At 37.6% G+C, this 22,036-nt stretch overlaps 1 protein-coding gene across 1 annotated transcript in view; it reads right to left on the bottom strand.

Annotated features, from left to right (window-relative positions):
- LOC113071634 (ryanodine receptor 3-like) overlaps positions 1-22,036 on the bottom strand; it is a 108,697-nt gene that overhangs the window by 6,453 nt on the left and 80,208 nt on the right. Inside the window, exons 74-96 of the mRNA XM_026244942.1 lie at positions 20,123-20,257; positions 19,357-19,469; positions 18,350-18,449; positions 18,071-18,076; positions 16,379-16,482; positions 13,999-14,050; positions 13,674-13,727; positions 13,439-13,538; positions 13,278-13,357; positions 13,119-13,195; positions 12,340-12,413; positions 11,363-11,380; positions 9,951-10,031; positions 9,780-9,868; positions 8,109-8,237; positions 7,903-8,007; positions 7,584-7,665; positions 6,253-6,782; positions 3,678-4,460; positions 2,638-2,696; positions 2,362-2,539; positions 2,005-2,091; positions 27-212 (exon numbers count right to left, since the gene is read on the bottom strand). Coding sequence (XP_026100727.1) covers positions 27-212; positions 2,005-2,091; positions 2,362-2,539; positions 2,638-2,696; positions 3,678-4,460; positions 6,253-6,782; positions 7,584-7,665; positions 7,903-8,007; positions 8,109-8,237; positions 9,780-9,868; positions 9,951-10,031; positions 11,363-11,380; positions 12,340-12,413; positions 13,119-13,195; positions 13,278-13,357; positions 13,439-13,538; positions 13,674-13,727; positions 13,999-14,050; positions 16,379-16,482; positions 18,071-18,076; positions 18,350-18,449; positions 19,357-19,469; positions 20,123-20,257 — 3,222 coding nt within the window. The remainder of the gene's footprint in view (positions 1-26; positions 213-2,004; positions 2,092-2,361; positions 2,540-2,637; positions 2,697-3,677; positions 4,461-6,252; positions 6,783-7,583; positions 7,666-7,902; positions 8,008-8,108; positions 8,238-9,779; positions 9,869-9,950; positions 10,032-11,362; positions 11,381-12,339; positions 12,414-13,118; positions 13,196-13,277; positions 13,358-13,438; positions 13,539-13,673; positions 13,728-13,998; positions 14,051-16,378; positions 16,483-18,070; positions 18,077-18,349; positions 18,450-19,356; positions 19,470-20,122; positions 20,258-22,036) is intronic.

Raw genomic sequence — 22,036 nt, 5'->3', positions numbered from 1 at the left:
ACACATCGCTCGTGTGTGATCAGCACCTTCAGATAGTAATATCCCAGCACACAGAGGAAGGAGATGACGGTGTGCATGACGGCCAGGAAGCGCAGGGTCGGAGCCATGTAACCCGTGCTCTCCTGAAGAACAAAATACTCCAGCGCTGCTTCATCATCCTCCTCCTCTCGCCGCGTCCACGGGTCCAGATCATCAGAGTCCTCACCGGTCACCTGCACACACACACACACACACACACACATGCACAAACACACACACGTGCACACACACACGCACACACACACACACACACACACACGCACACACGCACACACACACACAAAAACAACAACGCAAATTAAAATCAAATCAATTCAACAAAGCGATGTTTTTTTTCAAAAATTCATGATTTATAATTTTTTGATACAGGTGGGAAGAGAAAAAAACTAAATAATAAAAATAATAATCATAATAATAATAAACAGATAAAAAGCAAGATGATAAATATTTGAATAAAAATATGAATTTGAAATGTATGCATAATTATAAAAAAAATTAATGATACAAAATAACAATTCAGAAAAAGGGAAGTAATTATAAATATAATTACTCAGCTCAGCTTTCAAGCAGGCTCGGGTAAGCCCACTTCTGAAGAAACCATCTCTAAATCCTGCACTTCTTGAAAACTACAGACTGGTATCCCTTCTTCCATTCATTGCAAAGACACTTGAGCGAGCTGTGTTCAACCAGCTTTCTATGTTCCTTGGACAGAACAACCTCCTGGACAGCAACCAATCTGGCTTCAGAAGTGGCCACTCAACTGAGACTGCTCTGCTCTCGGTTACTGAAGCCCTGCGACTAGCAAGAGCAGCTTCAAAATCCTCGGTACTCATCTTACTGGACCTGTCTGCTGCTTTTGACACTGTTAATCACCAGATTCTCCTGTCCACCCTCAGAAAGATGGGAATCTCTGGAACTGCTCTCCTGTGGGTTAAGTCCTACCTCTCTGACAGATCCTTCAGTGTGTCTTGGAGGGGTGATGTTTCTAAGTCACACCACCTTGCTACTGGGGTTCCTCAAGGCTCAGTACTTGGACCACTTCTCTTCTCCATCTACATGACGTCATTAGAATGACCATCACCTTCAGCTTAACCTTACGAAGACAGAACTCCTGGTGATTCCAGCTACCCCATTGCTTCATCACAACTTCTCTATACAGCTGGGCTCATCAACCATAACTACTTCGAGAACAGCAGGCTCTTCCTGCATGTATTGTCAAGCCTCTGCAAATGATCCAGAATGCAGCAGCGAGGGCTGTCTTCAATGAGCCAAAAAAAGCTCATGTTACTCCTCTCCTCATCAGGTTACACTGGCTACCAGTAGCTGCTCGCATCAAATTCAAGGTACTGATGCTTGCTTACAAGACGACCACTGGCACGGCACCAACTTACCTAAACTCACTGGTTAAATCTTATGTGCCCTCAAGAAGTTTGTGCTCTGCAAGTGAACAACGCCTTGTGGTGCCATCCCAAAGAAATTCAAAATCACTCTCACGGACCTTTTCCTGGACTGTGCCCAGCTGGTGGAATGACCTCCCAATCTCAATTCGTACAGCGGAGTCTTTACTCACTTTCAAGACTCATCTTTTACGCCTGCACTTAACCTACTAACACCAGTACTTTTCCTTTTCTTGTCTTTTCTTTCATATTCTTGGGGAAAAAAAACTGGCTATGTGTTCTGTACTTGACTAACTGAGACTTGTCATGGCACTTGTATTCTGTTGTTGTTCTCTTGTTGACCTGACTGCTTCTATTGTTCTCATTTGTAAGTCGCTTTTGATAAAACCGTCTGCTAAATGATTAAATGTAATGTAAATGTAAAATTAATTTCAATTAAATTAATTAAAAATAAATACACAAATACATGTAAGCTCATATTTTTATTTATGATTATGTATAATTTTTTTATAAATACAGGGTTTGTTTAATTATTATTAAACAAAATAAAGAGGTTTTTAAGGTTCACCTTGTAGAAAAGCAGGATGAAGTTGATGGCAAACGCCACAAACAGAGCCAGGAATCGCAGGTTGTAGAAGTTTCTGGCCAGATAATTCTGAAAACAGAGTTATATTTAGTGTTCGAGTGACTGTGGGATCAGAGGACAGAATCTCTTCAGTCTGACGAACAGAAAAACACATCATTTACACGCGTCACACTTCAGGAAGAGGAACAAGAACCTGCAAAACCCCTCAGAGACCGAAGCTCCTCATCCAGCAGTGTTCAGACAAAACGCTCCGCAAATAACTGTGAGCCTGTCTTCATGGAATTACTCATGAGTCTTTATGTAAGGATTTATAAAGTAGTGATCTTTGACGTTCCTCACCAGGGTTTTGGTCTGATGGACGTCTAGACTGGCTAAGAACGCCGCCATGAAGGCCTCGGCCTGCTCCTTCCTCTGGCCGCGTCTCTTCTTCTGCGGCTTCTTCTCTTCGTCTGTCAGCGAGTCTGACACACTCTCCTCTCTACCCTTGTCCTGGTCTTTCTTCTCTCTGTCCTCAACACTGCGAACACACACACACACACACACACACAGAGACACACTACTGTGAGCGCTGATCTACAACAAACACTTCACACACACACACACACACACACTTACTCTGCCTTCTCCGACTCTGATTTGGTCTCTGATTCATCAGTCTGTTTACTGGCGGCTTCCTGCACAGAAACACACCAGATTCATCAATAAACTGAACTTTATGTGTATTGTCTTTTTAAGCAGTGTGCAACGTTCAGTAAAAAAGTTTCTCCAAGTTTCCAAGTCTCTTCTGCTTTAAAAAATTGTGAAATGTTTTTCCTATTTAAATCATCTGTTTTCTGTGTGAATCTGTGTTAAAGTGTAATGTATTTCTGTGATGCTCCGCTGTATTTTCAGCATCATTCCTCCAGTCTTCAGTGTCACATGATCTTCAGAAATCAGAATAATATGATCATTTACTGCTCAAGAAACATTTCTGATTATTATCAATGTTGAACACAGTATTTTTGTGGAAACTGATACACTACCATTCATTTTTTTTTTTTTATAAATAATAATAATAATAATAATAATTTAACTTTTTATACATCTGCGAATACTGAAAAATAAAATGTATTACAGTTTTCACAGCAATTTTCAACAATATATACAACAAAAATAAATTAAAAGCTTGTGATGTTTTTTTATTTATTTCATGATTTATTTACAGTATTTAAAAAAAAATTCTTCATACATACAGGGTGGGAAAGAAAAACTATTAATTACTAAATAAATTAAAAAAAAACTGACAAAAGGGAGGTAATAATTTAAAAAATTAAATAATAATAATTTTATGTTTTTTGTTATTTATGTTTTATTGATAGGTTTTTGCTATAAAGGGTGAAAAAAGACTAAATAATAAAAGTCAGAAGGTAAGCAATGATGAATTACATTTCTTGAGCAGTAAATCATCACATTATTCTGATTTCTGAAGATCATGTGACACTGAAGACTGGAGGAATGATGCTGAAAATACAGCGGAGCATCACAGAAATACATTACACTTTAACACAGATTCACACAGAAAACAGATGATTTAGATTGGAAAAATATATCACATTTTATGTGATTTTTTTGAATAAATGAGTGCACCCTCTGTGACTGAGGCTGTGAACACACACCTGAGCTTTCTTCTGATGGACGGCGCTGGCTAAAGACGGAGTGTCCACTCCGATCACCTCGGACACGTCTCCCAGCCCCGGCTCCATGCCATGCTTGCCTCCTTCCCTCCTGGGCTGCATGTACATCAGCTCCGTCATGAGCTCCATCTCCGCCTGATCTCCCGCCGTCATGCGCCCCAGCTCCGCCACCGACGACACGTCGCAGTACTCCAGCTTCTCCAGCTCCAGAACGTCTCCGTGGATCCCGAACTGCGTGGGATCCGGCATGTTCCCCAGAATGTCCGTCACCTTCATGTTCTTGGCTCCTTCTACGAGACCGCCGCCGAACAGCGTGGACCACAGGATGTGGAAGAAGCCCCAGACCAGGCTGTAGAGGAAGCGGAACATGCCAGTGAAGATCATCCAGAAGAAGAAGAAGAATCCTCGGATCATCTCGCGGACGCTCATCTTCCTCAGCTTGCGATACTGTCTCCTCATGCTCCTGAAGGTCAGCAGCTGCCGCAGGTTGGACAGACTCTTCCTCATGGAGACGCAAGCCAGAGCGAACGCTGAGGAAGACTCCTGTGCGGCATCTTCATCGTCCTCGTCTAGATCCACGCTCCGAGCATCATCTTCATCATCGACCTCCTCTTGTCTCTCAGCAGCGTCCGGCTCGGAGATCAGAGATGCTAGCTGCATCTCGAAGATGGTGTCCTCGCAGAAGTTCACGAACAGCTCCATCTTCTCAGATTCTCCGCCCTTGTTGACGACATCGAAGATAAACTGCCGCTTGGACTCTTTGACCTGCGGATTTAATTGCAATATTCAGTAATGCCCAAACACTATCAGATGAGAATAGAACTTGAACTAAATTGAACTTAATAATTACTCTAGAGCTGCTTTACAGCTGGAATTGAACTTGGTTTTATAATTGATGAATTTTGCAACATTGACAGTTATTGAACTTAACTGAATCAACAATGAACTCAATTCATAACTGATGAATTATGCAACACTGACAATGTTAGTGAACAGAAAAGAATGAACACTGAGCTTAATTGATTGGAAAAATTAAACTATTGTCTTCTTTAGAGTTGTTTTATAATTAAAGGGCTTTGCAACATTAACAGTTATTGAAATGAATCAATACTGAACTTGATTCATAATGAATTACTTTTGCAACATTGGCATTTAAGTGAACAATTAATTGAACTGAACTTAAAATTAAAATTTAATTTACGCATTTAGCAGACGCTTTTATCCAAAGCGACTTACAGTGCATTCAGGCTATCAATTTTTACCTATCAATACACAATAATAATACTTAATAATTGATGAATTTTGCAACGTTGACACTGTTATCGAACACAACTGAATTGAATAATTTGATCAATCTTGTAGAGTTTTCTAGACTAGTTCAGTCATCTGTAGAGTTGTTTTCATAGCTGAACTGAATTTGTTTCATAATTCATGACAGTTGTATAGAACTGTATAGAATGTTTTTTATGACTGTTGAATTTTGCAACTTTGACAAACTAACAATTTAATTGAATAAATGCTGAATTTAACTTTTTTCTTTAATTAATTTTGCAACATCGACATCGTTATTGAAGTGAACGGAATCAACACCGGACTGAATTGATCTGAATATTTACACGATTGACTTCTGTTTAATTAAAATTGAAAATGTATTTAATAATTGACGAATTTTGTGACACTGATACTGTAAATAAACTGAATTAAACCAACATTTAACTGAACTGAATAATAATAATTTCACTATTGTCTTTTGTAAAGTTTTTTCTTTTTTAATTAATCCATCGTTTTCATAATTTATGAATTTTATAGCTTTGACTGTGCTACTGAACAAATTAATTGAACTAAATCAACACTGAACTGAACTTGTTTCAAAATTGATTAATTTTGCAACATTTACATTTTTTTGAACCAACTTGAATATTCCGTAATTTACGATTTTTGCAACTTTGACAGTTACTAAACTAAACTGAATCAACTATGAACTGAATTAAATAAATGTAAAACTGAACGTTTCATAATTGATGAATTTAGCAACATTGACACTGTTGATCAGAACTGAATCAATACTGATCAAAATTGATGAATATGATACAGAGTCGTATTAGAGCTGAATTAAATTTATAATTTCATAATTGATGAATTTGACAACAATTTTCTTCATAATTTTGCAACTGACAGTAACTGAAAACTGAATTCAATCAACGCTGAATTGAACTTGTTTCTTAATCTTGCGACACTGATTTTTTTGGTGAATTGAATTTGTTGTTTCAACTAATGAATTTTACAATTATTGAACTATGAAAAACTATGAAAAACAGTTATTAAACTAAATTGAATCAACACTGAACTGAATTGATCTGTATACTGACTATTGTCTTCTTCAGAGTTGCTTTTCAGCTGAAATTAAATGTTTGCGACATCAATGCTATTATTCAATTGAATTTGTTTCATAATTGATTAATTTTACGATCTCAACATTGTTTTTATTGCCTGTTTATCACTGTGAAGCTGCTTTGAATCAATCTGCATTGTAGAAATAAATGCGACTGGTCTTGACCTGCGGTTTCTCCCACTGCGTTCGGCTGGACTCGCTAATCTCGAAGTAAACCCTCTCGATTCTCTTGCCGCCGCCCATGATCTCGATGCGGCCCAGGTAGGGCTCGAAGTAGTTCACAACGCTCTCGGCCAGGTTCAGGAAGGTGGACAGTCGGGAATCGTGAGGCATGTGCTCCGACAGATTGGTGAGAAGAACCGCCACATTGAAGCCGATGTCTTTGGCGGGTTCGTGGAAGCGATTGACGAACTCTTCGTAGTTGAACATGTCGTTCTCGTCGGCCTCGGCGCAGGACAGCAGGAACTCGATCTCGGACTGAGAGTACTGCTTCTGGTTCTCCATGGACTTCTGGAACTCCTTCTTGGAGATGACGCCTTTACGGTCGGGGTCATGCTCCTTGAAGTTCTCCGAGGTTGTTAGATCTTTCAGCTTGAGGAACATGTCGAAGAACTTGAGAATCATCTCCACGTTGCTGGAGGACTCCACAAGAGTGTCCACCATCTGCTTGCCGATGGTCCCATTCACCACATTTCCTGCAGGAGAACATTGGAGTTTGATCCAGGATTCGTTGTGATTTATGTGTGTCGTTAGGTAATGACCGATCACCCAGAAATGCAAAATCTGTCATCATTTACTCAGCCTTAAATTGTTCCAAACCTGAATGAATTTCTTATGTTGGACACAAAAGAAGATATTTTGAAGAATGTTGGTTATCAAACTGTTGTTGGTCCCTATGGAAGTCAATGACTACCGTCAAGTGTTTGGTTACCAATATTCTTAATAACGACAGAATTTGCATTTGTTATGGTGAACTGTTTCTTTTATTTTCATTAACTAAGACTTTTTTTGACAAAGATTATATAAAGAGTCCGTAACAAAGCATGTGTGTGACTCACCAATTTCTTGATTTGTGCTTATTAGTGAAAATGCTATTCGATTAGATTTTTTTCTTTAATTATATGAAATAAAAGAAACAATAATTTTTTTTATTTAAAACAAGTTGCCGATGCAATGTTTCTTATTTCCATTTAGTTTAACTAACATAACTAAAACTGAAATAGACTTAATAAAAACTATAGACATATAAAAAAGACAAAACAATCAAGATTTAATCAACCTTGAATCGAATTCATCTGAATTATGATACTATTGGCTTCTGTCAGATGACAACAATCATAATCAATTGCAATTATAATTTGGGTTTTAATTATCAGTTTAACTGTTATGCAACATGACTCAAATGTGGCTAAATCTTGACTAAATATGATTTCTAAACGATTATGAAACTAAACAGGAAGACTAAATTAACAAAATGAATGTTTGCGCAGCAGAACCTTCCAGCAGTGACAGCATCATGACTATCATGTCCTTCTGCAGATCCATCAGCTCCTTCAGCAGCTCGATCTGACTGGAGTCCTGTGAGGAATCAAGAGACAAGTTCATTAGCATGAGGAAGGGATGGAGCCTCAGAGAGTCGCTGTGATGGTCTGGATCATCTTTAATCTGCTAATGCACCATCAAAAACCACCAGCTCAAGGTCTCGACCTCATCTCAGCATCGGTGATGGGACTCCAACAGCTGCAGCTGAGACATCTAGTGTTCGCAGACGCTACTACAGATCGACACTGACGGAAGTAAGAAAGAATAATGCACCTGTGACAGCTTCATCTGCATGTTGGCGAAGACGTGCAGAAATCCGACGACGGCATCCCAAAGTCTGCTGTGAGCCAAACTCTGCTGGTTCCCGATACACGGACCCTGAATGAGACACATGCAATGAAGACAGAAGGACTTCATATGACTGTCCTCAGGTTAATATTCATTATGACAATATGAAATGATTAACATCTTCACATTACCTGTATGTATTCAGTGAGTGAGTTGAAGATCTGTTTGGCTACAGCGAGAGCTTTGGAGAAATTCCGCTGACCTGCCTCGTCCATCACGTCTTTACCAGAGTAATACCAGTAAAAATCACTGATTGACTCCTGCAAAACTCAGAACAACATCAGTGTTTACCCAGAGTACAAGATTAATAATACAGAACAACATTAACATGCTATGCAGTTATGGTGTTTTTAGTAGTTACTAGGGCATTGTTATGCAGTTGTTATCGAGTGGTTACTAAAGTGTTGGTATGTGATTACAGTGTTTTGAGTGGTTACTAGTGTGTTGCTATGTTGTTTCAAATGGTTACTAGGGAGTTGCTATGCAGTTATGGTGTTTTCAGTAGTTACTAGGGTGTTGTCATGCAGTTATGTTGTTTCAAATAGTTACAGTGTTTTGATTGGTACTAAGGTGTTGCTATGCTGTTTCAAATGGTTACTAGGGCGTTGCTATGTGGCTACGATGATTTGAGTGGTTACTAAGGTGTTGCTATGCAGTTATTGTGTTTTCAGTAGTTACTAGGGCATTGTTATGCAGTTATTATCGAGTGGTTCCTAAAGTGTTGGTATGTGGTTACAGTGTTTTGAGTCGTTACTAGTGTGTTGCTATGTTGTTTCAAATGGTTACTAGGGTGTTGCTATGTGGTTACAATGCTTTGAGTGGTTACTAGGGAGTTGCTATGCAGTTATGGTGTTTTCAGTAGTTACTAGGGTGTTGTCATGCAGTTATGTTGTTTCAAATGGTTACAATGTTTTGAGTGGTTACTAGGGTGTTGCTATGCTGTTTCAAATGGTTACTAGGGCATTGCTATGTGGCTACGATGTTTTGAGTGGTTACTAGGGTGTTGCTATACAATTATGGTGTTTTCAGTCGTTACTAGGGCATTGTTATGCAGTTATGTTGTTTCAAGTGGTTAAAGTGTTTTGAGTGGTAACTAGGGTGTTGCTTTGTTTTTTAGAGTGGTTACTAGTGCGTTGCTATGTGTTTATGATGCTTTGAGTGGTTACTAGGATGTTGTCATGCAGTTATGTTGTTTCAATTGGTTACAGTATTTTGAGTGGTTACTAGGGTGTTGCTATGCTGTTTCAAATGGTTACTAGGGTGTTGCTATGTGGCTACAAAGTTTTGAGTGGGTACTAGGTTGTTGCTAAGCTGTTATGGTGTTTTCTGTAGTTTATAGGTCGTTGTCATGCAGTTATGTTGTTTCAAATGGTTACAGTGTTTTGAGTGGTTACTAGGGTGTTGCTATGCTGTTTCAAATGGTTACTAGGGTGTTGCTATGTGGCTACGATGTTTTGAGTGGTTACTAGGGTGTTGCTAAGCAGTTATGGTGTTTTTAGTAGTTACTAGGTCGTTGTCATGCAGTTATGTTGTTTCAAATGGTTAGTGTTTTGAGTGGTTACTAGGGTGTTGCTATGTGGTTACAGCGTATTGAGGGATTACTAGGTTGTTGCTATTTGGTTACATTGTTTGGACTGGTTACTATGGTGTTGCTATGTGGTTAATGTGCTTTGAGGGGTTACCTGGGTGATGAAATGTGGTTATGGTGTTTTGAGTTGTGTGTGTGTGACAAGGAGGGAGAGAAAGAGAGAGAGATACAGACAGGTGTGTGTATGTGTGTGTGTGTGTGTGTGTGTGTGTACCTGCAGTCTGAGCAGATAGTCCACTGTGCTGATGATTATATTGACTGTGGTCGTGTTTCCTGTCTGCGTCCTGAGAAAGTTCTGGAAGTCTGAAACACACTCAAGTGTCACTTGAGCAGAAGCTCACACACGTTTGTGTGTTTCAGATGATCTGTTATTCAGATTTCTTACCGTTATTGTGTCCCTCACACAGGAGCTGCAGGAACCTGAACAGATCTCTGGTGAACTCGTCATTCTGAAGAACTTTAGAGCCTTCAGGGAAACAGAGACACTTCAGATTCCTTCAAAGATCTGCTTTAACAGATCCACACTTCCACAGAGCTTCTGTCAGCTGGCCGTTCATCAGCATTCAGTGTTAATGGGTTAATTAACTCTTCTACCGTGACATGCTCTGATCCACCTGACATCTTATTTGAGGAGGTTGTCTGATCACGTTCTCCATCAGTATTTGACTACATCACATTGAGCTCAAGCAGAAGAACACAGACTGTAAATAAGGATCTTCTTACAATACATATATCTAAATATAAACTATGTGTTCATGATTGGTGATTTATAAGATCCATTTTTGTTTAAGAACTTACCTTTTAAGCATATTAACAATTATGGTTTTCTGATGCCAGTTAATGGTCACATCACAAGCAAGTAGACAAATAAAAGATTGAATCTTTATTTTGCGTTTTATTATAAAAGTGTTCATTTAAAAATAAAAAAATAAACACCTACTAATAATTCAATAATATATCAAATTAAAATGAATCATTTTAATTTATTTTTTTATTTAATTATTATTAGGTGTTTTTTTATTATTTAATTAAGATTTTTTATTTTTTATTATTTTTTATTATTATTAGCTGTTTTATTTTGATAGTTTTAATTAAAAAAATTTATTTTGATTTGTCTTTAATTATTATTGGGTATTTTATCAAGATTTTTTTATTTTTAAATGACCCATTTAAATTGACATTTTTTAATTAGTAGGTGTTTTCTTTTGATTGCTTTTTGCTATAATTTTTATGGATATTTTTAATTAATTGGTACGTGTTTTATTGCGATTTCCTTTATTTTAAAATTATTCATTTTAATTTAACATTTCTATTTAATCATTAGTAGTTGTTTTTATTTTCACCGTTTTTATTTTTAAGCTATTCCTTTTAATTTGACATTTTACTACTTATTGGTAAGTGTTTCATTGTTTATTTCCTATTTAAAAAATATTAATATTAATTTAACTTAATTAGTTGGCAGTTTATTTTGATTATTTATTTGAAAATTATTTATTTTAATTATTCATTTTTAGTTTTTTTTTCATAATTAGCTTGTCGTCTACTCTGATCTAGAACAAAATCAGCGAAACATTGAAGGGTTTGATTCGTTAGTTGTGTGAATTTAGCATCATTTGCACAGAAAGCACTTATTAAGGACAGGAAGATGAGCGAGAAATAGAGAGAGAGAGAAACGGACAGAAAGCAGGGACCAGCAGACGTCAGTGGGGTTCACTTCCTGTCACATGACACATGCACTGCATTCAGACAGACGGACGGACAGACGGACAGACAGGAGAATCTGAAGCGTGTATTTACCGCGCTCCCTCACGTTGACTGCCACCGATGACAAAAGATGACAAGAAGAAAGAAATCAACATAGAAAAACAGCAGACATAAGAAAAGGAGAAGAGACGGAAACTTCCAGAAGAACCAGAGATACTGACACTGAAACATCACCATCACTTCCGTCTGAATCATGAGCCGAACGTGAACGTCAGTCATTCAAAACAAACTATACAGAGATAGTACTGTGTGCACAGCGTGAGACTCTAGAACAACAGATACAGAGCGAAGAGTGAAAACTCAAAGCGTGTGTGTGACGTAATACTGCACCAGGAGCGTTTTTGAAGGAGTCACAGTTACAGTGTGATTATACAATAAGAGTAATATTAATTAACAACATGTACTTACTATAGTCTTAGGATTGGGGTTTGGTTATGAATTATGCATCATTTAATTCTATTGCTATAAAAAGTATATGTAACCTTCAAATATGAAAATTGTTTCTATATCTAACAGCATTTTATCTGATCAAAATACAGTAAAAATAGTGAAATATTATTCTGATGTGAATCATCTGTTTTCAGTGTGAATCTGTGTTAAAGTGTAATGTATTTCTGTGATGCTCCGCTGTATTTTCAGCATCATTCCTCCAGTCTTCAGTGTCACATGATCTTCAGAAATCAGAATAATATGATGATTTACTGCTCGAGAAACATTTCTGATTATCATCAGTGTTGAACACATTAATATTTTTGTGGAAACTGATACATTTGATTTTTCAGGATTCACAAAAAAGAAAAGTTAAACAGAACAGCATTTATTTAAAAACAGAAATCTACTGTAACGTTAGAAATGTCTTTACTCTCACTTTTGATCTCGCATCCTTGATGAATAAAGGTTTTAATAAAAGTGCATGTTGTTTAGTGCATCAGTGCTGATCACAGTGCAGAATGAGTTTCTCTCGCTCTCATCAGATCATATGAATGTGTGTGTGTGTGTGAGAGACTTACTGGAGCCTTCCTCAGTCACCATCCCCAAACCCTCGGCCTTATTCTGACGCTCGAACGCGTTCAGATCCAGAACACTGCACACACAGACTTCTGTAAGTCACTCTGGATAAAAGCATCTATTAAATGCATACAGCATCTGAAATCTCCCGGGAAATCGTTTTTAAACAAAAACCACTCGAATAAAATAATAATAAATAATAATGATTATTATAAATAATAATGTATTTAACAATTAAAATATATATTTGAATCATTTAAATAGTTGAAATAAAAAAAATCCTAATAAGGAAATAAAATACAATAAAAAAAGTTTTAAAATAAAAACAATTCCAAATAAAACAATCCATCAAATCATACAACCTTACGATATTTAATAAATAAAAATTTCAATGATTAAAATAAAACAAATTAGTAATGTTTTTATGAAAATAATCACAAAATAAAAACTTTAAAAAAAGCATTTCCTAATAATTAAATAAAATACAATTAAAATAAATAATTTTTTAATAAAAAATAAATAAAAAAATAATCAAATCACATACAAATTTACAATATATAATTTTACAATTAAAATAATAAAAAAATACTTAAATAAAAATGTTAAATAAAAATAAATATTTTAAAATAAAACAATCCAAATAAAACAATTCATTAAATCTTACAACCATACAATATTTAATTTTACAATTAAAATGATACAAATAAAATAAAAATATATATTTTTAAATAAAAACAATCCAAATAAAATATAAATGTAAACTCATTCAGTGAGTTATCACCTGCACGACTGCATCAGTCCTGACAGACTCTTGAAGAAACCCACATCTCGCTTCTCCTTCAAATAGTCCAGCATTTTCTGTGCCGTAGAAATGATTGTAAATCACTCATGAGATTGTGAGTGAAACAGGACCTGGATAAATGTGTTCATGATGACGCACCTGCTGGACTGTGATGTTTCCACCGTTGAGAATGGAGATGCCGAGCTTCAGCGTGAACGTGACCATTGGACCCAAATGACCTGAACCACGATCAAACACACACTCAGTGATGATGACCCCTCAGAGTCCGTGTGTGTGTGTGTGAGTGTGTGTGTGTGTACCTTTACTAGCGCTGATCATCTGTAAGACCATCTCTGCTGCTCCTCTGTCATGGAGTCGGGCCTGTTGGTACAGAGTCTTCTGCTTCTCCATCTCCTTCTCCTGGTCTCTCACACACACACACACACACACACACACACACACACACACACACACACACACACACACACACACACATCAGGTTCTGAAGGTCTCCATGTTTGTCTGATCTAAGTGTCATATGTATTCTCTGCACACCTCAAATGTTTTTTCTTTTCCTTCCTCATCCTCTTCCTCATTTTCAGCACAGCTCTACAGATGAAGAACAGCGTCACACCACAATTACATGCGTTCACCACACGTGAACACAAAAAGTGTTGATGTAAATAAGTTGTGTACTATTCTGTAAATATTAACTGATTTTAATGTATATTCATTATATATTATTATATATATATATATATATTACATTACATATTAAGTTATGTATATGAATAGCATTGTCTATGATTTGATTAATTTGATCATAGAGTAAGCGGGACAGATTGATAATCTGATGATTTCATAACACACACACACCGACCTTAGCCATCATGTCTGCGTATGCGATGTACAGCTGATCCTCTTCTAGTGAGCTGAAACCAGATCACACTCCATATAACACATCAAACAGATCATTCCATCATTCCATCATCCCAGAGCATGCATTAGTGCAAGTGAGTGTTAGTGTGTGAGTGTTAGAGTGTGAGCGTGCATTAGTGTGAGTGAGCGTGAGAGTGTGAGTGAGTGTTAGTGTGTGAGTGTTAGAGTGTGAGCGTGCATTAGTGCGAGTGAGCGTGAGAGTGTGAGTGAGTGTTAGTGTGTGAGTGTTAGAGTGTGAGCGTGCATTAGTGTGAGTGAGCGTGAGAGTGTGAGTGAGTGTTAGTGTGTGAGTGTTAGAGTGTGAGCGTGCATTAGTGTGAGTGAGCGTGAGAGTGTGAGTGAGTGTTAGTGTGTGAGTGTTAGAGTGTGAGCGTGCATTAGTGTGAGTGAGCGTGAGAGTGTGAGTGAGTGTTAGTGTGTGAGTGTTAGAGTGTGAGCGTGCATTAGTGTGAGTGAGCGTGAGTGTGAGTGAGTGTTAGTGTGTGAGTGTTAGAGTGTGAGCGTGCATTAGTGTGAGTGAGAGTGCAAGTGAGTGTGAGTGTTAGTGTGTGTGTTAGTGTGAGCGTGCATTAGTGCGAGTGAGCGTGAGTGTTAGTGTGTGTGTTAGAGTGTGAGTGTGCATTAGTGTGAGTGAGTGTTATTGTGTGAGTGTTAGAGTGTGAGCGTGCATTAGTGTGAGTGAGCGTGAGAGTGTGAGTGAGCGTGAGTGTTAGTGTGTGACTGTGAGTGTGTGTTAGAGTGTGAGCGTGCATTAGTGTGGGAGAGTTAGTGGTTGAGCGTGCATTAGTAAAAGTGAGCTTGAGTGTGTGAACATGAGTGAGTGTTAGTATGTGAACATGAATTAGTGCAAGTGTGAGTGAGCCAGAGTGAGTTTGCATTAGTGTAAGTGAGTGTGTGAGCATGATATTAGTGCGTGTAGTCTGTGATCGTGAGTGTCAGTGTGAGAACTGGAGTGATTGTTTGTTAGCATCAGTTAGTGGGTGAGTTTACATTAGTGCCAGTGAGCGTGAGTGTTAGTGTGCATTAGTATGAGTGAGTGTAAGTGTTAGTGTGCATTAGTAAAAGTGAATGTGTGAGCATGAGTGAGTGTTAGTGTGAGTGTGTATTAGTGTGAGCGAGTGTACATTAGTGTGAGTGAGCAAGAATGTTAGTGTGTGAGCATGAGTGAGAGTTAGTGTGAGTGTTAATGTACATTAGTGCGAGTGAGCAAGAATGTTAGTGTGTGAGCATGAGTGAGAGTTAGTGTGAGTGTTAATGTACATTAGTGTGAGTGAGCAAGAATGTTAGTGTGTGAGCATGAGTGAGAGTTAGTGTGAGTGTTAATGTACATTAGTGCGAGTGAGCAAGAATGTTAGTGTGTGAGCATGAGTGAGAGTAAGTGTGCATCGTGAGTGTTAAGAGTGTGAGCGTGCATTAGTAAAAGTGAATGTGTGAGCATGAGTGAGAGTTAGTGTGAGTGTGCATTAGTGCGAGTGAGTGTTAGAGTGTGAGCATGCATTAGTGTGAGTGAACGTGAGAGTGCGAGTGAGCGTGAGTGTTAGTGTGTGAATGTTAAAGTATGAGCGTGCATTCGTGTGATTGAGCGTGAGAGTGCGAGTGAGTGTTAGTGTGTGAGTGTGAGCGTGCATTAGTGTGAGTGAGCGTGAGAGTGCGAGTGAGCGTGAGTGTTAGTGTGTGACCGTGAGTGTGTGTTAGAGTGTGAGCGTGCATTAGTGTGGGAGAGTTAGTGGTTGAGCGTGCATTAGTAAAAGTGAGCTTGAGTGTGTGAACATGATTGAGTGTTAGTGTGTGAACGTGAATTAGTGTGAGTGTGTGAGCGTGAGTGAGTTTGAATTAGTGTAAGTGAGTGTGTGAGCATGATATTAGTGCGTGTAGAGCATGAGTTAGAGTTAGTGTGAGTGTGCATTAGTGCAAGTGTGTGAATGTGATTGTGCATTAGTGCTAGTGAGCGTGTTAATGTGTATTTATTTATTTTATAACCTGTGGTACTTTTTTCAGGATTTTTATTATTATTAAAAAGTAAAAAAATATAGAAATCTTTTTTAACAATATCAGTCTTTAGTATCACTTTTAATCAATTTAACATCTGTATTAAAAAAAAAAATTCTGTATTTTTGTTTAAATAAATGCAGGTTTGATGAATATAAGCAGTATAAGCGTATGGGAGAGAATCCAGAGGTTCTAGTCAATTGCCTTCTCTGCCTCTAGGTAGCACCGGCCCTGAGTGTGTGTGTGTTCACCTGCAATTTGTCAATGAGAGTGTGTGTGTGTGTGTGTGAGTGTGTGAGTGTGTGTGTGAGTGTGAGAGTGAGTGTGTTTACCTGCGTTCTGTCAGTGCGTTGTGACTGAAGTGCAGGATGAGTTGATGAAGAGGGTCTGGCTGAGTGTCTGTGATCTCCTCCTCCTCTTCATCAGTCTTCGTCTTCTACACACACACACACACACACACATGAGAAACTTCAATCATGTTTTAAGATCAGCTACATTAACACAGTGATGGTCTATCAGCACATCTCACTTGTCTCTCACAGATCAGCCGTCAGTGAATCCACTCATCTCAGCCTGTATGAGTGACGATCACTGTATCACTGTGTTACCATGGTACTCTGATATAATTACATGGTACTCCAACAGCATCATACCATAGACTGGGGTTTGGGAGCTCATGAAAACTAATAATTAATTATTAAAAATGTACAATTAAAATACTACATAAACTGGGGTTTGTGAGTTGATGAAAACGAATTAATTAATTAATAAATACGTAAATATATATATATATATATATATATATATATATATATATATATATATATATATATATTATAAAATATAAAATATAATATATATATATATTTTATTTTATTTTAAACGTTTTTATTAATTAATTATTAGTCAAAATAAATCTAAATAATCAATATAAAACACCTGATAATAATTAAATATAAACGTAAATGTATATATATATATATATATATATATATATATATATATATATATATATATATATATATATTTAAATGTACGTTTATATTTAATTATTATCAAGTGTTTTATTTTGATTGTTTCAATCAAAACAGTTCAAATAAAACACCTACCAAAAAAGGAAGAAATTGTATTTGCATGTTATCCGACCATTAAGACCTTAAACATGCAAATAATGTCTTGTTAAAAATCTCAGAGGGACTTCAAGTAAATGTTCTGGGTCAAAAGGGTTCAGCTGAAGGTTGTGAAATGACAGTCATGCATCTCTCCGGTTCAGTCCTTCATGCACTGAGAGTTAGAGATGAGTTGAGCTGCTTTCAGCAGGTAAAGCATTAATGCACTGAGCAGAACCAGCATGCATTAGTGCAGGAAATAAAGACCTGAACAGGAAAAGGTTAACTCTTGAGCATTTATGGATAGACCATTTCATTAATTATATGCCATTTTGGAGTATAGCAAGTGTGACCAGTGTGTTCACACTCACTATAAAAATATAAAAATTAAATGGAAATTACGTTAGTGTTAAATGCTAATTAAACAAAAATGGCAAAAGCACTTAAAATTACTAATACTTAAAATAAAATCCAACTGCCAACAAAATAAAAAGATGCTATAATACTTCATATATACAAATAATACAAAAATAAAACAAAAAACACTGCTTCAAATACCTGGATGATACACTGACCTGACAAAAATAAAATCAAAATAAAAACTAATACAAAAATAAAACACTTAACTTAAAAATGTGCAACTAAAATATTGTTATGTATTTAAGTTTTACATTGATTTTGAGCTACTAATAATTAAATGTAAAATAAAAGAATCAAAACAGATTAATGATTTCCTGTCATCAGCGCATATCTACTTTATTGATTCATCTTTTGAGTTTATTGCGTCGTCTTGTCTTTCAGCAGTAGCTGCGCTCAGAGCTACAGACAGGAAACTGGCGTTTGGCTTCACACGGTCCGGTGTGGAGACCAGCGGTCACCTCAGACCAGATCATTACTTACTGCCAGATCCTGCACTAGCTTCTCCTCAAACGAGTACATCTCTGCCTCGATCCAGAGCCGCTGGTAGCCCGTGAGGAACAGGTTAATAGAGCGATGCCTGAGACGGGAGACGGGAGAGAGCAGACACGGTTAGCAGGGAGCAGCCTGGGAAACAGGAAGTGCTGGAGGGTTAGTGAGTCCGTTAGTTAGTGAGTTAGTTAGTTAGTTAGGGTTCATCTGACTGCTCATCCAAACCATGGCTCAGGGAGGTGAGGTTGAGAGAGCAAAGCGAGCGTTCTCTGAGCGTTACGTTACCGTCAGCACAGCCAGCAGACCGTCACGGTAAGAACTCGCCTGAATTCTGCCCAGCCAAAAGTGACAGTACGAATTCAGGAAGTAATTATTAATTGTGTGCCTGAGAACAGGGATGTGATGAGGAAAGGAAACAAGAGAGAAGAAATAACAGCACATCCTACAAATCAAACTACTGATCTGAAATCAGTATGAGATTACTGCACGCGCTTATTAGGAAAAAATCATGACGTTTTTCAGTGTAGAGTTACTGAGCACATTAAACTGCCTGACCATATGAGATAAAAGAAAAATGTTGAACATTTTATTTATTTTAACAATTCAAATATAAATAAAAATATTAAAGTAAATTATATATGCATGCCCATACTATATAAAAATACACAAAAAATAAAAGTGTGCATCTACAAAAAAACAAAACAAATAAATGCATTTTAAAACAATATCTTTTTATTTTTAGCAACTGTAATATGCATGCACATACAGACACAAATATAAAAAAAAATGCACACAAAAAAGTGCATGCATCTACAAAAAACAATCAAACAAATAATAAATATATTTTTTATTTTTAACCATAACTTTTTTATTTTTAACAACTTAAATATAAAAAATACATTAATCATATATGCATGCACATACAGACAAACATATATATATACATATATATATACATACATAAAAGTATGTGCTTCTACAAAAATAAATAAATAAATACTTTTTTAATGATATCTTTTCTTATTTTTTAACAATTTAAATATAAAATAATAAATTTAATTGTATATAAATGCACACACAGAAACAAATAAATATATAAAAATGCACAAAAAAGAAAAGTGATATATATATATATATATATATATATATATATATATATATATATATATATATATATATATATATATCACATACATTTGGAGTTCAGCCTCTGCTCATGGTTAGGGTCTTAAAGTACTGACCGATCTGAATCAAATGTCATGATGACAGCCAGACTGTTCCAGATGTGTTACCTGGGCAGGTTGTAGAGTGGAGCCATTCTGAAACACGCCACAACGGCTCGCTTCCGCTGCTTAGACAACAACTTCTGCCAAACACACTTCTTAGAGCGCAACGGCTGCTCAACCTGAACACAGACAGAGACAGAGAGAGACAGACATGAGTGTTTGATGAACACTTCTAATCTTTTTTATTTTTGAAGTATAAGGTTGGAAAATTTATTTAAAAGTCTTTTCACTACAATCTGTATATTTATTTCATGCAGGAAATGCAAATCTATTAACTGTTTTGAGCTGTACTATTGATATATTAAATAAATATCAAATAAAAATGTATATTTTTAAATAAAAAAATAATAATTTATTAACATTCTAAAATTAAAATGAGCAATTTTTAAATAAAAACAATTAAATAAAAATGAATGAAAATATATAAATGAATAATATAATAATACTTAAATGAAAAATTTAAGATAAAACCATTTATTTATTATTATTTTTATTTTTTTACATATTCACAGCTTTTTAATATTTAATATGTTTAGTTGCATGTCAGGTGACCATTTAAAGACATCAGAACTGTGAACATGAACATGTTGTTAAATTATTGCAATATTAACTGAGTAATAACTCTCAGGGTGATAACTGAGATCGAAGGGTTCGACTGATAAAGATCTAAACATAGAGTATACAAATGATATGAATCTGTATATTTGTATGACATGGTGCAGCTGCTGTAGAAATGACAGAATGACACGCGATTAACTTTGAGTGACATGACCTGCTCAAGGTGGAATACAGCGGCTGAGATGCTCTGGATTCTCTCAATGCTCCGCTCCGGATCCAGAGTGTCATCTGTCTTCACCTTCACATCCTTATAGAGGTTGAGCTGCCACTGAACAGCCGGATCCGCCGACTGCGTGTGAACAGAGAGAATCAATCTGTAGTGACAGCTGACGAGTGAGAGTGAGTGTGTGTGAGTGAGTTTGAGTGAGTGTGAGTCAGTGTGAGTGAGTGAGTGAGTGGGAGTTGAGAGAGTGAGTGAGTGAGTGAGTGAGTGTGAGTTGAGAGAGTGAGTGAGTGAGTGAGTGAGTGTGAGTGAGTGAGTGGGAGTCAGTGTGAGTGAGTGAGTGAGTGTGTGTGAGAGTGAGTGAATGAGAGTGAGTGAGTAATAAAGGGGTGCATGTGAGTGAGAGTGAGTGAGTGGGAGTGAGTGAGTGTGAGTGAGAAGTGAGTGAGTGAGTGAGTGAGTGAGTGAGTGAGTGTGAGTGAATGGGAGTGAGAGAGTGAATGAGTGAGTGTAAGTCAATTTGAGTGATTGAGTGAGTTGGAGTGAGAGAGTGAGTGTGAGTGAGTGTAAGTGAGTGGGTGAGAGAGTGAGTGAGTGTGAGTCAGAGAGTGGGAGAGTGAGTGAGTGTGAGTGAGGGAGTGAGTGAGTGAGAGGGAGTGAGAGAGTGAGTGAGTGGGAGTCAGTGTGTGTGAGTGAGTGAGTGAGTGAGTGTGTGTGTGTGAGAGTGAGTGAATGAGAGTGAGTAAAAAAGGGGTGCGTGTGAGTGAGAGTGAGTGAGTGTGAGTGAGGGAGTGAGTGAGTGAGAGGGAGTGAGAGAGTGAGTGAGTGAGAGTGATTGAGTGAGAAGTGAGTGAGAGTGAGTGAAAGTGAGTGAGATTGAGTGTGAGTGAGTGTGAGTGAGGGAGTGAGTGAGTGAGACGGAGTGAGAGAGTGAGTGAGTGAGAGTGATTGTGAGTGAGAAGTGAGTGAGTGTGAGTGAATGGGAGTGAGAGAGTGAGTTAGTGAGTGTAAGTCAATGTGAGTGAATGAGTGAGTGGGAGTGAGAGAGTGAGTGTGAGTGAGTGTAAGTGAGTGGGTGAGAGAGTGAGTGAGGGTGAGTCAGAGAGTGGGAGAGTGAGTGAGTGAGAGTGAGTGAGTGGGAGTGACTGGGAGGAGAATGAGTGAGTGTGACAGTGGGTGAGTGAGAGTGATTGAGATTGAGTGTAAGTGAGTGTGAGAGAGTGAGTGAGAGTGATTGTAAGTGAAAATGAGTGAGTGTGAGTCAGAGAGTGGGAGAGTGAGTAAGTGATGGTTAGTGAGTGTGAGTGAGTTAGTGTAAATGAGTGGGAGAGTGAGTGTGAGAGAGTATGAATGAGTGAGTGTGAGTGAGTGGGTGTGAGTGTGAGCAAGTGAGTATGAGTGAGTGAGTAAGTGAGTGGGAGTCAGAGAGTGGGAGAGTGAGTGAGTGTGAGTGAGGGAGTGAGTGAGTGGGAGTGAGTGAGTGTGAGTCAGAGAGTGGGAGAGTGAGTAAGTGATGGTTAGTGAGTGTGAGTGAGTTAGTGTAAATGAGTGGGAGAGTGAGTGTGAGAGAGTATGAATGAGTGAGTGTGAGTGAGTGGGTGTGAGTGTGAGCAAGTGAGTATGAGTGAGTGAGTGAGTGAGTGTGAGTCAGAGAGTGGGAGAGTGAGTGAGAGAGTGAGTGAGTGGGAGTGACTGGGAGGAGAATGAGTGAGTGTGACAGTGGGTGAGTGAGAGTGAGTGAGATTGAGTGTAAGTGAGTGTGAGAGAGTGAGTGAGAGTGATTGTGAGTGGGAGTGAGTGAGAGAGTGAGTGAGTGAGTGTGAGTGATTGAGTGTAAGTGAGTGGGTGAGAGAGTGAGTGTGTGTGTGTGTGAGTGAGTGGGTGTGAGTGTGAGCAAGTGAGTAT

Source organism: Carassius auratus, unplaced genomic scaffold (genome assembly GCF_003368295.1).
Source record: "Carassius auratus strain Wakin unplaced genomic scaffold, ASM336829v1 scaf_tig00007761, whole genome shotgun sequence".
NCBI classification, from domain to species: domain Eukaryota; kingdom Metazoa; phylum Chordata; class Actinopteri; order Cypriniformes; family Cyprinidae; genus Carassius; species Carassius auratus.
Note: the sequence above shows the minus strand (reverse complement) of the source record. Positions and strands in the feature narration are given on the sequence as shown.